The sequence below is a fragment of the Polypterus senegalus genome, chromosome 2, assembly GCF_016835505.1.
Source record: "Polypterus senegalus isolate Bchr_013 chromosome 2, ASM1683550v1, whole genome shotgun sequence".
NCBI classification, from domain to species: Eukaryota; Metazoa; Chordata; class Cladistia; order Polypteriformes; family Polypteridae; genus Polypterus; species Polypterus senegalus.
Window position 1 is genome coordinate 260,581,834 of NC_053155.1, and position 16,166 is coordinate 260,597,999.

A 16,166-nucleotide genomic window follows, 5' to 3' on the forward strand; every position below is an offset into this window, starting at 1 on the left:
AATGCAGCAAGCAATAAGGATCATGAAATTTACAAACTAATCTAAAACGTAGATCTTGTCTGCTTTATGAGTAAGAAAAAAAGGACAGTTACTACATTCTATGTTGAACAAGACTGCAGTTTGTGCTGGATGTTATTCTGAGGTCCAATGATTAAAATATGCTCCTTTTATCTAAATGAACTATAATGTAAGCAGAACTTTTAGGTTTGTACAACAGCATAAGGAACAGTTTTTAAAAGAACCTGCCTATACTGCAGTCTAACAAGGCCTATCGGTATTCCACATAATCACATTTGTGAAGTTAAAAAGCATTATTATCCAAGTAGCCTAATGGTTTCCATTATAAGCTGGAGCTGTGGTAGCAGAAGAGTGGTGGTTTTAAAACACAAAGCTCTTGAAAATTGTTGGCACTGACCCAATAAAAGTATTTCAGTATGTTTTATCAAAAAAAAAATGCTACATTGAAGTTTGAATTTTTACATTTTTATTAACTGTATAAACAAATTAAGAAAGAACTCTGGGAGTCCCCTCCTCCTCACACAGTATTGAATAGTGCTTGAATACGCAGCTACTTAATTAGTAAAAATGAAAAACACTGTACAGAAAAGTATCTAAATGCATTTGAAAGTCATGGAGTGCTGGAGCCTATTCCAGCACTATAGACAACAGATAGGGCAACAGTCCATCACAGATAATGCAGTAGATATTAAATACATATATGCACTTTACTATTTCAGATTTCAACTATGCAGTACACTTTTAAAATATGAAGTTTAAGCACCAGTGATCTAACTAGCTAAATCTTCAGTCCTCGTGTGTAATAACCAGTGTTGCCTGTACTTTCCTGAAATGTTTGCTAAGATAGAACAGGAGGACAAAATAAGAAAACATTATAAAGTCTCAAGTGTTTGCCCTCAAAACAAAGAATTACTATTTCATTATTATTTATAGTGTACAGTGTACAATATAAAATTCTCCTAGTTTTCTTGTTTAAAATATTAGGACAATAAATAGCTTTAATGTGCACATAACAGGAGAAGCTTAGGGCAATTTTTTGACCACAATTCCTTAACAGGACTTTGAAAAGTGATTATTTCAAACAAATCTGACTAAATTAATTCTAACATGTGACTTCATTTTGTATCACAATGTTTGCTAGTTAACAAATATGGAATTTTACTTGATGTATACATTTGGTTATGCTCAGTGAAAGATGACTTCAAATACATATTCCATTGTAAGGATTCCTGTTTTCATAATAAAACAATGATCTTCTTAAAATCACATTACTTTTGCCATTTTTCAACTCACTGACTTATTGTATTATTTGGCATATAATTAATAATGAGGGAACATGAAGTTGTATTGTTACAGCTAATGTATGGAGTTTGCACCTTCCTCCATGTCACTTTGAATTTTCTCCAACAGTCTGGTTTCCTCCTGCATGCGGAAAGTTGCCAAGTGGTGACTGTGAAGTGGTAGTGAGAATGAGTATGTGCTGCACAACATATGGGTTGGTTCCTGACTTATTGTCTTCTTAGAGAGTCAAGGCTGGGGGATGTCAAGAGGCTGGGCCTATTAAAGCCCATTGCGGCACTTCTTGTGTGATTTTGGGCTATACAAAAATACAGTGATCCCTCGCTATATCGCGCTTCGACTTTCGCGGTTTCACTCTATCGCAGATTTTATATGTAAGCATATTTAAATATATATCACGGATTTTTCGCTGGTTCACGGATTTCTGCGGACAATGGGTCTTTTAATTTATGGTACATGCTTCCTCAGTTTGTTTGCCCAGTTGATTTCATACAAGGGACGCTATTGGCGGATGGCTGAGAAGCTACCCAATCAGAGCACGTATTACGTATTAAATAAAACTCCTCAATGATATACGATATGCTTCCCGCGGTGCTTCACATACTTTAAAGCTCCAACAGCACCTATTGATTTTTGATTGTTTGCTTTTCTCTCTCTGACATTCTCTGTTCCTGATGAGGGGCTGTTCGCAAACTGGCCTAGAGCATACGGACACTCCTCCAAAAAAATGCTGGAAGACTACCTTCATATTGCTCCCTTTCCTGCGGTTGCTTTGTCAGGCGGTGCTTCGCATACATAAAAGAACCTATTGATTTTTGATTGTTTGCTTTTCTCTCTCTGTCTCTCCTGACGGGCACTCCTTTGAAGAGGAAGATATGTTTGCATTCTTTTAATAATCTCTGTCTTGTCATGGAGCACAGTTTAAACTTTTGAAAAAGAGACAAATGTTAGTTTCCAGTGTTTTAAAGTCCCTGTCTCTACAACCTCCTTTGTTTCTGTGCACATTTGTGACCCAAACGTGACAATATAAAAATAACAATATAAACGTATGGTTTTTACTTCATGGATTTTCACCTTTCGCGGGGGGGTTCTGGAACGCAACCCCCGTGATCGAGGAGGGATCACTGTAAATTGTATTGTATTTTACTGTAGTATGTTCAATTTCTCAGCACTGGCATCAAGATTGGGCATAAATATATATCAATAAGCAACAAACAAGTTAGTGAACATTACAGCTGTGACAAGAACAGGTCATTCAGCCCAACAAGCTTGCCAATCCTATTCACCTAGATTCTCCAAGTGAGCAGTTTATTTACAGATGCTGAACACAGAATCATTTTGTATGTGTGTGTTTTAGTGTTTTATGGTTCTGTATCACTTTTCAAAACTCTATACAAAGTGCAAATTAAAAATTATTAACTGTATAATAAATACAATATCAATTCCATATAATTAAATGTGATTTTGAGTACAGAAAAAAAAAACGCATAAAAATGTTTACATTAATAAGACCATTTCTCTGTGTTGTCTACTGACAAAACACTTATGGCATTCTCAAAAGGGCTTTGTATTAATATGAATCAACAAACCTGTGCAATATGACAACTACTGCATTTAATTAATTCAAACTCCTTATTTGCAACAGTAAAACCCTCATTTTATGCATAAAATGTATCATTAAAAACATTAGTGATACTGTAGTTCCTTATTTAGAACAGAACTTGGCTATCTAGATTGTTATGTTGAAAAAGAGAAGCTTGCTCATTTTTAATATACTTCTTCACATAAGGGGAAACTGAACCCAGTCTGTCTTTTTCTTTTCGACCTCACTGTCAGTGAAAATGTTGAATATATCAATCATTAAAATACCCTTTGCTGCTCCAGTTCTGTAAAGTGGGATAATCCTATTAATTCATCTTAAACTGTGCCATAAACAAAATTTTCACATGCAAGAAAACAATGATTAGAGGAGACATGGCTTAATTTAAATGGGACTAAAGTAAAACATTACAGATACAGCTTGTTAATAGATTTGACAGCTGACATTACAAGTATGTTAACTGTTAAAAACATGCAGTTAACTCTTAGTCTTCTGTAAAACACAATGTCCCATTTATTTACCTTCACTTTACCACTTTGCAGTAACATACTGTACATCATATTAAATGTTGTAATATTTTATCTGCTTTAATAATTATAATCTATCCTCATTATTATTAGAAGAACAACAATGATATAAATTAAAAGACAAAAGACAAACTACTTTGCAAATAAATTTTCTGCAATGTCAATGTTGCATGGTTTTGAACATGAACTAGTTCATTTTCTCTGTAAAATCTCACAATACAATCTAAATATACAGTATTTTAACAAAAATGTGTAAAATATGACCTCAAAATGCAGCATTTTTAAACACTCAGCACAAGTAATGCAAAGTGGTAGTTGTTATTAATTCCTCATGCATTTTTTTTTTAACCAAACAGAACACTGAACAGCATACATTTTTACGAGTGTTATGAAACTTACCAATAGATAGGCTAGCATAGATAGGTAAACCATATCATCTTTAAGATACATGTCCTGTTAAGTCCAAAGATTATGAAATACCCACATGTGAATAAAGTCCCACAGAAAGACCATACACTATGTAAAGATTTAAAGCTTAAATAACATTCATGAGACTAAAAGCAAATACATACAGATATAGATTTTCTATTCAAAATAAAATTATTTTAACAAATTCTAATACAGTAAAGAGCAGTATTACATTTCTACCTTGCAGAATAATGCTAATTTATTTTTATAATGTAGTTAGCTGCGAATAATGGGTTGTAAGGCAAACTTTCATTCATTACATGTTATTTGTGTAGGCAGTTGAGATAAATATGTTTAGAATATTTGATAATTCTAGAAGCAGGATGCAGAACTTTACCGTACTTTGCTGCATTAATAGTATGAATAGAAGGGTTAATACAAATCAGCATACCCCATGTATTCATTTCTGGATCGATTCCTCCTGTACACCAAACAGGACACAATGATCACAATTAAAAGAACTCCAAGAATGGCTCCAATTACAGCTCCAACAATTAGCCAGGCATTTGATTTAGGAAGACCCGCTGAAAAAAGAAAAAAAAAAAATATATATATATATATTTTTGCCAAAGTGAAGTTTGTGAAAATGTTTATTGAAATCAAAAGATGGCAGAAGTATATTATTGCCTTTTCTTCCAAAAGCCTGATAAATCTTGAAGTCTTAGGCTGTCACATATTACAATAAATTACCCGATGGACAAGGGGTGTCCCTACCCTCCATGAATAATGTAAATGACACAGAATGAATTATATAGTAGACATTATTTAACTGTATGAAGCACAGAAATTTACAGATTTAATACTTTTTAGTTTACTTTTAAGAATTTTCTAAACCTGTTTTTTTTTTATTAACCCTTCAACATGTATTTTATACACCTATATATAGTACATTTGTACCTGTCACTTTCATACAGTAAATTTACTGTATATGTCTAAACAGTTATTAGGAAGCAGTCAATGTATAAAGAAGAGAGATTAATAATGTGTCCTACATATTGACACCTAATCAAAGGTCATGTGCATCTAAGTTTGTAAACAGTAATGTTATGAGGTTGTAAATAATACAAGAATATATTGCATTAAAAATATTTATGAGCTTGGGATTTGTTTCCTTTTTGTTATGTTGTCAAGCTTTTTTTTTACTTAAACATTATAAGATGAACTGCGTTGATATCTGTAACACAACTATAATGTTCTGAGTTAGAACAAAAAACAATAAAAACAGAATAGACAGTAAAAAAATGATAAAAACTAATAAACAAATTGGAATACTGTGTACTATCATAAGTTAAACTGGGGGAAAGGACAAAAAAAAATTACTTAACATGATTGTAAAAAAAAAACAAAACAAAAAAAAAAACCAAACAACTTCAAGTTGAATTAATAAAAAACTTATCCTCTAACATGATTACTTATTATTTAATTCTTGACATCTGTACTTGGTGCATATATATTGATCAGGTTGTTTTTATCTAGCGTTTTCAATACCATAATATAGCGCTCTTGAGGGACTAGGTTTGTCTCAGGAGCTCAGGCTTTGGATCAGGATTCCCACTCCTGGGGCCTCATGCAATAATGCCGTGCGTAGAATTCGCACTATAACATGACATAAGCACAAAAGCCGAAATGTGCTTACGCACGGAAAAATCCAGGTGCATAAATCTGTGCGTTCGCCCACTTCCGCGTTCTTCCGTTTCATAAATCCTGATCAGCGTGAAAAGTAACGCACGTGCACGAGCCTTCTGTCCCACCCCGTCTCCTCCCAGAATTATGCCTCTTTGAATATGTAAATCAATATAAATAGCCCTTAAGCTCAGCGTTCTGTGAAAAGGCAATGGCAAAAGCAAGAGGGGAAAATAAGAATTTCAGCGAATACCAAGTGAAGGCAAAGAAAAATTTACTATTTGTTGGTTTAAACAGTGGTATAATCAACAAAAGGAAGTTGATCGAGTGACATAGCGTGTTGGAGAAACTTGAAAGCTCAAGTTCACAAAGTCGCACAGTGCCCGACATAAAAAAGAAGTTGTCACATATCAAAGCTTATTAGGGTACAGAGGAAAAAAAAAGGCACACAGTAGGAAAAAATCACGAAATGTTAACTTCAATCTCGAAATTTCCACTTTAATCACATAGTTTATTTTGTCATTAAAGTAGAACATCATAAACTTCATCTTAAAATTGTTTAATTTATTAGTTTCTCAAATCCCATCGTAACTAAAGTAGCACGTTAAATGCTTTGTTTTGTATTTGATCTTTTGCTCTGTGTGTGTGAATCACTACGTGCTTTTGAATAATTAAAATACTGAGATGTATACGTGATATCTTTTTCATGATGATAGGAGTTAAAGCATGCCATTAAACAGGGAAACACGGTGCGTGATTGTGTGCGACCTTCGATGAAATTATTGTAGCAGTACCGTCTCTTTCAAACGTACTAATCTCCAATTCCTGTGCTTACTTTTCTTTCTCCAAATACCCAATCGCCACACAATCAGCTCTGTAATAGACATTAAGCCATCTGTAAGCTTACAATAACGATTCTTCAAAACTTTCAAGGAACATTGAAATATCTTTGTAGTGCATGTTTGATTATCCTATCCATCTATCCTTCCAGTGTCGCGTCAGCCCCAGAAAGAATACAGCAGAAGGTAGGATCAATCCATGAACTAGCTAGCGCTGCGAAACCGTGTCCTCACATGTTTAATTATTAACAATACAAATTATCTAAATGAAGTTAAAGTTTTATCTATATAATATAATCAACATATTTTGCTGCATTTCATCTTAAAAATGATATTGTCATCATATGTAAATACGCGCATTATAAAGTGGCGCAGGTTGTGCAATATTATAACTGTAGTGCAAGTTTACAGTGAGGTGACTGTACTTATAAGTACAAACAGTTCTTCAAGGAGCACTTGATGGACTGAGTTCTTGGGATGAAACTGTTTCTGAACCGCGAGGAACCGTACAGGAAAGTCTCTGAAGCGTTTTGCTGTGGCTGAGGCAGCATGTGCTTGATGCTGTATACAGATAATTCTGTTTTCGATCAGCAGCTGCTGTGATTCCCCACTCAGATACAGTGATCTAAATACTCCAAGTGATGCAGTGAGAGTAATATGGAAAAAGATGATCCGCTGTGGCAACCCTTAACGGGAGCAGCTGAAAGAAGAAAAAAAAGGTGCAGTGAGAGTAACAACGCTAAAGCAGTTATGGTATTTGGAATACTATGGCTATTCCCTGGACCATTATATTGTTACAAGTTAATTACAATCAGATGCATTACACTAATAAACAATATGCGGTTAGTTTCAGTGTATTTATAAAGCTCCCTCTTTGTTTGAGCCAATTCTGCACCCATCTACAAACATCACCCTGAACTCCCACTGATTTTAGCTTGATGCCCAAACTCTCATGTGGCACCTTATCAAATGCTTTCTGAAAAAGTCTAGATAAATGATATCATATCCTCCACTTTTATCATATCCTTTTGTTGCTTCCTCATAGAATTCCAGCATGTTAGTAAAACATGACCTCCCTCTTCTGAATCCATGCTGACTGTTTAGAAAAACTTCTGTTCTTGCCAGGTGTTGCTCAATCTTATCCTTAATAATTCCAACCATTAATTTTCCTGTGATGCATGTTAAGCTTACTGGCCAATAGTTGCTTGGATCTGCCCTGTCACCCTTCTTATATAATGGGATGATATTTGCCATTTTCCAGTCCTTTGGGATCTCTCCAGTGTGCAGTGACTTCCTAAAAATAATTGTCAAGGGTTTATATATGTACAGTACTTGCTAATCTCCTTAAGAACTATAAATATTATCTGGTCCTTTGTTTGAATTCAGCCTATTTAATCTGAACAGTACTTCTCCCTCTACATTTTCCAAATTCCTCAGTATTCCTCAGTACCTCCTTAGTAGTCCCGTTTACCTCTGGGAGGTTATCCACTTCCTCACTTGTGAAGACCTCAGAAAAATGCAAGTTTAGGGCATCCGCTATTTCACGGTCTATATCTTTTAATTTCCCTGTATTATTTGTGATGCACTTTACCTCCTCCTTTACTGTTCTTTTACTACTAAAATACTGAAAGAATCTCTTAGGGTCTTCTTTCATCTTATCTGCTATATTTCTCTCCAGCTGTCCTTTTCCTTTGCAGCTTCCTTCTTAAATCTTTATTAATCCACCATGGAGGTTTTTTAAAACTTATTAACTCCACATGTAGGTATGTTTCTGTCCTGCATTACACATAAAACATATTTAAACCTGTTCCACTGCTCCTCGACTGTCTCCACACTTAAAAGCTTATCCCACTGTATCCCCCTTTGACTTTGTCGCCTCTGCTCAAAATTTGCCTTACCAAAGTTAAACTTAACAATTTTAGCCTTTGCATCTGCACTCTTACAAAATACTGAGAATTGTATTATATAGGGTGGGCCAGATCTAATTATGCAATTTTCATTACGCTATAACTTGTTAAGTTTATTACATAGAAAATAACCCGAAAAATCCCGGACCATCGAGAGCTGTGCGAACTGACGACATGAAGAATCATCTTTGCACCGAACTGGAATCGTCCCCGCATAAATCAAAGTCATCCAGGCGATCTGGATCTGCATAATTAGATCTGGACCACCCTGTATTATGGACACTTGACCTTAGTGGTTCAATCACCTCTACACCCTCCATTCTGTCTTGATTATTACAAAATACTAAATCCAGACAAGATTCAACCCATGTTGGTGCTTTAACATACTGTGTTAAAAAACAGTCACAGATTACTTCTAAAAACTCCTCTATCTCAACTACTCAAGTGCTCCTCTGTCTGCAAGGTTATCCCAGTTAATATTTGAATAATTCCCCCATGACTATAATATCTTCCTGTAAACTTGCCTTTTTGATATTACTAAAAAGATGTGTGTTGAAATTACTGCCTTAATTGGGTGGTCTATAACACACTCCTAAAATAAGACTTCTTTCCCTAATGTTTTCCAGGCAAAGTCATATGTCCTCACTAAGATGGGACTCATCGTTCATTAAATTCTGTTTGACATAAACAGCAACCCCACCTCCTTTTCTGATCTGTCTATCCCGTCTAAAATATGTGTATCATCCCCATCTTTGTTATTTAGCCAGGTTTCCATTATTGCTATAATATCATAATTAAGCTCTGCTCCATACTGCTCCAACTCATTTACCTAATTTTTGATACTTCTAGCATTAAGGCAAGCTATTTATAAGCTTGTGTTACTCCTTATACATTTTAATGTTGGGTTATAATTTACATTACTACGAATTTTTATTTCTACACCGCTGTTTGTTCCTCCATGTACAAATCTAAACCTGGCCTGTCCTAAACTCCCTGGTCTCCCCATTCCCTAGTTTAAACAATCCTCAACTACTCATACACCGTCCCAAAACATTGGTGCCCCTCTGGTTCAGATGTAACCTATCACAGAGGAACAGGTCCCTTCTGTTCCAAAAGGAGTCCCAATACCCCATAAACCAATACCCTTCTAATCTGTACCAAGATTTGAGCCACGTGTTAAGCCTTCTAATTTCCTCAATCTTACCGGGACTAACATGTGGCATAGACCACCTTGTCAGTTTTGCTCCTCGGCCTGGCAGACCTAACTCTTTGAATTTGGATTGCAGAACTGACAGGCTGCCCTTATGTATGTCATTTGATACAACATGGACAATGACAACTGGATCCACCCCTGCTCTGGCCAAGAGCCTATCCACCCTTCCAGGGAGGTCTCCCACCTGTGATCCTGGAAGGCAATACACTGTGCAAGACTCTCTATCTCCGGAGCACACTTGCGCTTCAATCCTCCTAATGATTGAGTCCTCAACTATCACTACCTCTCTCTTTTTGGGAACTGGTTTTGAGGTGGCCTGTTGGGGCTCCTCGTCCCTGCCTACGGCCTCAGAATCATCAAGAGACACCATCCAGCTCCGCAACGACCTGATAATGGTTTGACACTTTTAATTCTGGGGATGATGCCCCCTGGACAGTGTACACCCTTCACCTTAAGCCTTGTGACCGTGACCCACCTACTGTACTTCTGTCTGGTCTGGAATCTCCTCCCGCACAACCTTAAGGGTGCACAATATCTCTCTAAAGGACACCTGGGCCAGGTCCGCCAAGTCTCTACTACAACGCAGGCCAGCCAATTCCTCCTCCAGTTCAGTGACCCTGAGCTCAAGGTGCTGGATAAGCTGGCATCTCCTGCAGATGAAGCCCTCATAGACAACTGGCTCCTCCAAACCATCATCCGATTAGTATATGCATGGAAGAATTATTTTTATTTGTTCCCTGTATATAAAACTATAAGCAGCTTTTGTTTAACCTGATTATAACTGGCCCTCTTTTTAACAGTTCCCACAAAAAAGCCTGAAAAAATATGAATCCAATTGTTTTGAAAGAAAATATATCCATCATCCCAGAAACTTAGTAACACATGTCCTTTTATCAGAGTTCACTTAATTGGACAATGAATGTGCCCTTTTAGAGCATTTGCCAGGTAAGCGACATACTCCATCTAGTTCCACTCAGTAATGATTATCACTGAGCATTTTGAGTAGAAAGTGAAAGATGAACGTAGCGGGGTAGATTCTCAAACGTCCAAAATTTTGTAAATTCTGCAATTTCTTTTTTTTCATGCTAGGTTTACATTAATTTTCTGTGGCAACCACTCTTTCATTCATATAATCCATTATATGTTCCAGCTGTTTTACATGGGAGGTTTGTGTATATTTCACATTTTCAAGTTAGGCACTAAGCAAGTAGACTTCATTCTTTATTTTTCTCATTTAATTATGTATTTTTAAAATTTTATTCTCAAATTCTTATCTTAATAGTATTATCTAATTTATCAATAATACTCTCCATGTTCTCCTCTAAGATATATCCAGTTCATAACATTTATATGAGCATGTCCTTTCATCTGTTATTTCCTGCTGAATTTCCGTTATAATCTATGTGCTAAACGCCTCACTGGGAGCTCAGCTGCTGTCAGATGTGGGTTGGACTGATGGAGTTGAATGCACAACTTCAGTACACTGCGCATTAGAGTCTGTATCAAACTAAATCATGTCATCCACTTACACTTACGCTGCTCTTTCACTTTTTACGGTTCATTTACCAGAGACATGTAATGCCCAGAGTCACAAGGAATCTTACCAGGAGTTTTAAACAAAGAAATGTCAGAAATTAAAATATAATAACAATATTAAATTACTAGCACTGGAGAAGAAGTTGAGATCAACAAGGAATATTAATGTGCAATTAAATATTTCAAATTATAATGTAAATAAAGCTACTGAAAATAGATTTGACTTACCTTTCTCCACAACACGTAACTTTATGAATCCAGGAGTTACTTCAATATCTGGTGGATTCTTCACATCACATATATAAGTACCATTGTCAGTAAACTGTAATTTGTCTATTTTGATGGAAGCATCTTTCTTGTTTAGGTCACCAGCCCATGAAATGCGATCTTTGAACTGCTGATTAAGACTACCATATGGCTTTCCAGCTGAATAATAAAAGAACTAAAAAGAGAAATAGAATTTAAACCAAGAATGAAAACTGGACCTAGTTGATGAACATAATAAAAAGGATGAGCAGAAAGAAATGCACAAGCCTGTGATGTGTATTTTGAAAGATTAGTGTATACATATTGTTTCAACAACACACAAGCCTATAAACTGTATTTTAGAAACTGTACTGTTTTAGTGCATAACACAAACAGTAATCAAATTCAGTGTAATTTAGCATGGATACTTTTCTTGTAGACAAAACTTGTGAGCTTTTTTCACCTCAAAATATTCAGTCTTCTTTACAATACATGTCTCAAATGGAGACCACTGAAATTAAAGAAAAAATGTTTCAGAATTCCAGGAAAATTAGTCAAATTTTCACACCTACTCCTGAAGAAGTTTTTCACTTCTACTGCAATAGTGTTGAACTCAACTAGTGTGTAAACATAAGGAGATAGTGGTATAGTGAACTGATTGGACTTCATAATGACATGGTTTTTATTCCACTATACAAAGTGAAGTATATTAGCAATTCCAAACTGTCCTGGGGTGAATAGCATGTGATATATGGAGGTGTGTTTCTGTAATAGGCTGGCTGGTCCCTACCTTGTACCTATTGAATATTAAATAGGATCCAACTTCCCGTTAAAATAAGGTAAAAAACTATATTTCATAAATGCACATATACACAGCAAAACTGAACTTTATTTTAGGCACAACATTTTACATAGCAGTGCATTCATTGATAAGTCAATAATCATAAAAAGGAGGTTAATGCTCACCACATGCAATCGGTGTATTAACTTTTATAGATTTTGAGCCTAGTAAGGCCACCTTATGCATGTTTCCATGTGAATTTTTTGGGGTTTTATGGTTTGTATCATTTCAGGTTAGTCTGTTTATAGAATACATTAAGAGTGACTAAATGCCTTCAAACACATTTTGGCAAGCTGCTGGTTTAAGCTGAATGTCTATCTTAGTAATCAAAATAAGCTACTAGGAACTGATGAGCATAAGTAAATTAAAAAGTTCTCTGCAACTTCCATGCATTTATTACCTTGGGAGGGAGAGTAAAGATGGAACACATATCTCTTGTGGCAGTTTACTGACATGTGACTGAATGGTTTAGAAAGAGCCATGCATGGTAGATGCCAGGCTTTATTCAATTCCCATTTACCCCATTTGTTTTTCACCCCATTGGTATATCAGTATCTCACAAAAATGCTACATGATTAACCTATCTTCCAAACTGCTTTTTTATAAAATTATCTGAGGGCATTCAAAATTAATTGAACTTGGAGGACTTTTCTGAAACATTGCTACAAGAATAGGAAGACAGGAAATTAATGAATGAACAACGGTGAAAAAATGAGCATGTTACAATTAAAACTAAAACGTATTATCAAGCCATTGAAATACTGACTAAAGTTGTCCATGTTACTGCCTAGGGAGATACGTTACATACAGTACATCATCCCAATTAATGTTTATTAACTTAGGAAAAGAAATGATTAACTCTGAACTAATATTCTAATGAATGAATCATTCTGACCCTATAATGCTGCTGACCTAACCAGACTGACATCAGAACAAACATACTTCAATTAGCATGTTGGATTTGAAGATGGACTTGCTCTACTTGGATGTCAATGCCTTTAAATGTAAACCTGCAGTACAACTGAGCAGATCTGACCATGTACTACTTCATTCTAGTTCTTATATGTTTTTGTGTGGGGTTCATTGTCTGTCTGATATAATATTTATATTTTTTGTCTTGGCCATGGTTTTAATTTCCTCTTGGTTACAAATAAAGTACATCTATCTCTGTTCTGCACCAGAATTTAAAATTAGCCTACAATCATTAAATTACACCAAATACCTTTGTGATTTTCTGTTGTGTTATATGCTATGAAATTAGAACCAAAAATGTTAAAACGAACAATTACGTCCCATGCATAAAATCTTTACTTCTGTAAATGACCAAAGGACCTGTAAATTAACCTTCTTTGAGATAATTCAATTAATGCTCTCTCAAGTTAGAAAATCCATGGAGCTTGCAGAAGGCAATCTTGATAGAGCTTCACTCCTGTATTACTAAAAGTTGCTTTCATTTATTATTATGTGAATTCAAGTGAAGTGGACAACTTGCTAAAATGCTCCATGAAGAAAGACACGAATTATAGTAAACTAATGAACATCATCTACTCAGTTCAGCCAAAAAAAAGGTCCTCACTCTTAAAAAAAAAAAAAAAGGTACAAACCAGTAAATCCAAAGAGCAGACCATGAATGAGGTGACAAACCTTGAATGTGGTGCCAGGAACATTCATAGGGCATAGAGCTGATTAACCACATAGACATGTTTTGGTTAAGCAAGTTAAATCCACCATTCTAAAAATTAAATAAAATCTATATGTTGGTATGTACAGTACAAAAGATTTTGGCAGAATGATGGTTTATTGGACAATATTAATGTAACATATGGAACACTGAAATAAAACTTCACTGTGTAATCTGTGGAACCAAATGTCTTATACACTAAGAAAATTCTTAAAATTAAATGTGTAGTAGATTAATATGAAAAAAAAATGCTTACAGAAGCATGATTTGAGCCTCCCTCTGGAATAAAGCTCCAGGACACTGTAGCTTCATTCTTTATCACCTCGGTTGAGGAAAAGGTGCAGTGAAGGGTTCCCTGTGTCCCATTTTCAAAGAAAACCTCTTTGGGTGTAAACACCTCTAATGCATGTACTTGAAAAAAGGCTATACAAGAAAAAGGAACAGAGACAAATCAAAAAACACAGTTAGACATATGTAAAAACATATTATTAATGTTCATTTCTAGAATAAAGCTATCCATCATTAAATTGACACAGGTTCACAATGGCCAGAATCTATATTGGCAGCATTGTACATAAGGCAGGAATCAGGTGCGAGTAGGAAACTAACTTATCACAAGGGCCCTTTTTATGAGGCACACATACATACATACACTCACTCAGTCAGTAAGTAAGTCAGTCAAGTAAGGCTAACTGATATAATCAATTTACTTTAATTTTAAAAAGTCTTCATTTTTTCCAGCTGGAGCACAGGCATGAAAAGTGGCTTGCTCATGGTCGCAAAGTGTTACAAGGATCTGAACTCATAACCTCAGGTTCTGAACTCCAAAGCTTTAACCATTATGCCACAGCTCAGTCCTGTAACTCCTCACAAGTCAAGCCCCTTTCCTTAAATTCTTCTTTTCCCTTATCCATCCACCACCACGTTGACCTCTCTTGCTTTCTTCTCTCCTGTACTTCCAGTCCCATCACACTTTGAACATATTTAATGACTCTCCTCATCAAATGTCCATACCTCTTCAACCTATTTTCTTTTACTTTCTTAAATATCTCTCCCACTTTTGTTGTACCACGAATTGTCTCATTTGTCATTTAATCCTTCTTTGTAGCTCCACACATCTATCTCAACATTCTCTTTTCTGCCACATCTAACTTTCCCTATACTCCAATTAATGCACATATCTTGGCACACTCCATACATCATTGCTGGTTTAACCACGGTAGTACAAAACTTACGTTTAACCTTCACCTTAATTCTTTGATCACACAATACTCCTGATACCTTCTTCCAATTGTTCCACACTGCACTTGATGGGTTGTCAATGCATTTAATTTTCAATTGCGGACTACCGTTGATCCTAAATATTTAAATGTATCCACTCTTTTCAATAGTTCTCCCTGCAGGCTAACTTTTGAATCTTGATGATCATTAAATCAGATTTATTCTGTCTTCTTCCTATTATCTTCAGCCCTCTATCTTCCAAAAACCTTCTCCATTCTTACAACGTCCTCTCCACTTCATCTTTTCTTGCGCTATACAACACAAAGTCATCAGCAAAAAGCATGCACCAGGTGGACTGGTCTTTTATAACTTTGCCTCTTTGTTTTTCTGTCTATATATTTCACTGTCTTTGTTGACATGGGTCAAACATACAAACTCCAAAAAGCAAGCTCCTGGGCAACAGTTTGAACCCAGGCCTCTCGAGATATATGTTAACAATACTAACTTATTTTCGTCTAAAACAAAGCAACAACAAGGTAGGGAACGTATACATGGTTTAACATTTTGGTGCATGTGGGCACTTAGTTCACTGATTTGAAAGTAGAAGCTTTGTAGCTCAATGCCAGAGATCCACAATACTGTATATGGTATACCATAAGGATTAACTCAGGGCTCACTCTTTGTCTCAGTCTTCATGCTCCCATTAATGGCAGATAATTCCAAAACACATGATGAACTGCAAAAACTATGCAAACAAAACAATAGTTTACTTATCTGCATCACAAGATGACCCGGTGGCTTTAAGCACTCTCATCCAGTGCCTTACTAGCACTACATGCATAGAAGAGTATTAATTTGCTTATACTAAAGAGGAGGAAAAAAAATGATATTGCTGAAATAAAAAGAAAGGCTCTTAGAAATAAATCTGGGAGTTTTAGTGTTGTTTATGATTACAAATCTTAACTGTTTCTGTGATATATGGGATCCATTTCATTTCTGACTGGAAAGAGTTTTTATATCTTGTAGTATTGTTGTACTGAGACTTATTTTTGATAGTCATATTATAAAAAACTATATTTATATTTTGGAGTGTTTGTGCCCTTATGCTCCCAATCACAATCTTAAGTTCCTCAAACACTGGTCTGCT

At 35.5% G+C, this 16,166-nt stretch overlaps 1 protein-coding gene across 2 annotated transcripts in view; it reads right to left on the bottom strand.

The window, feature by feature from the left end:
* The window catches only part of mpzl1l (myelin protein zero-like 1 like), a 92,203-nt gene that overhangs the window by 12,817 nt on the left and 63,220 nt on the right, over positions 1 to 16,166 (bottom strand). For both annotated transcript variants that reach the window (XM_039745436.1, XM_039745437.1), the window contains exons 2-4: positions 14,055 to 14,221; positions 11,259 to 11,472; positions 4,304 to 4,436 (exon numbers count right to left, since the gene is read on the bottom strand). In XM_039745436.1, coding sequence (XP_039601370.1) covers positions 4,304 to 4,436; positions 11,259 to 11,472; positions 14,055 to 14,221 — 514 coding nt within the window. The remainder of the gene's footprint in view (positions 1 to 4,303; positions 4,437 to 11,258; positions 11,473 to 14,054; positions 14,222 to 16,166) is intronic.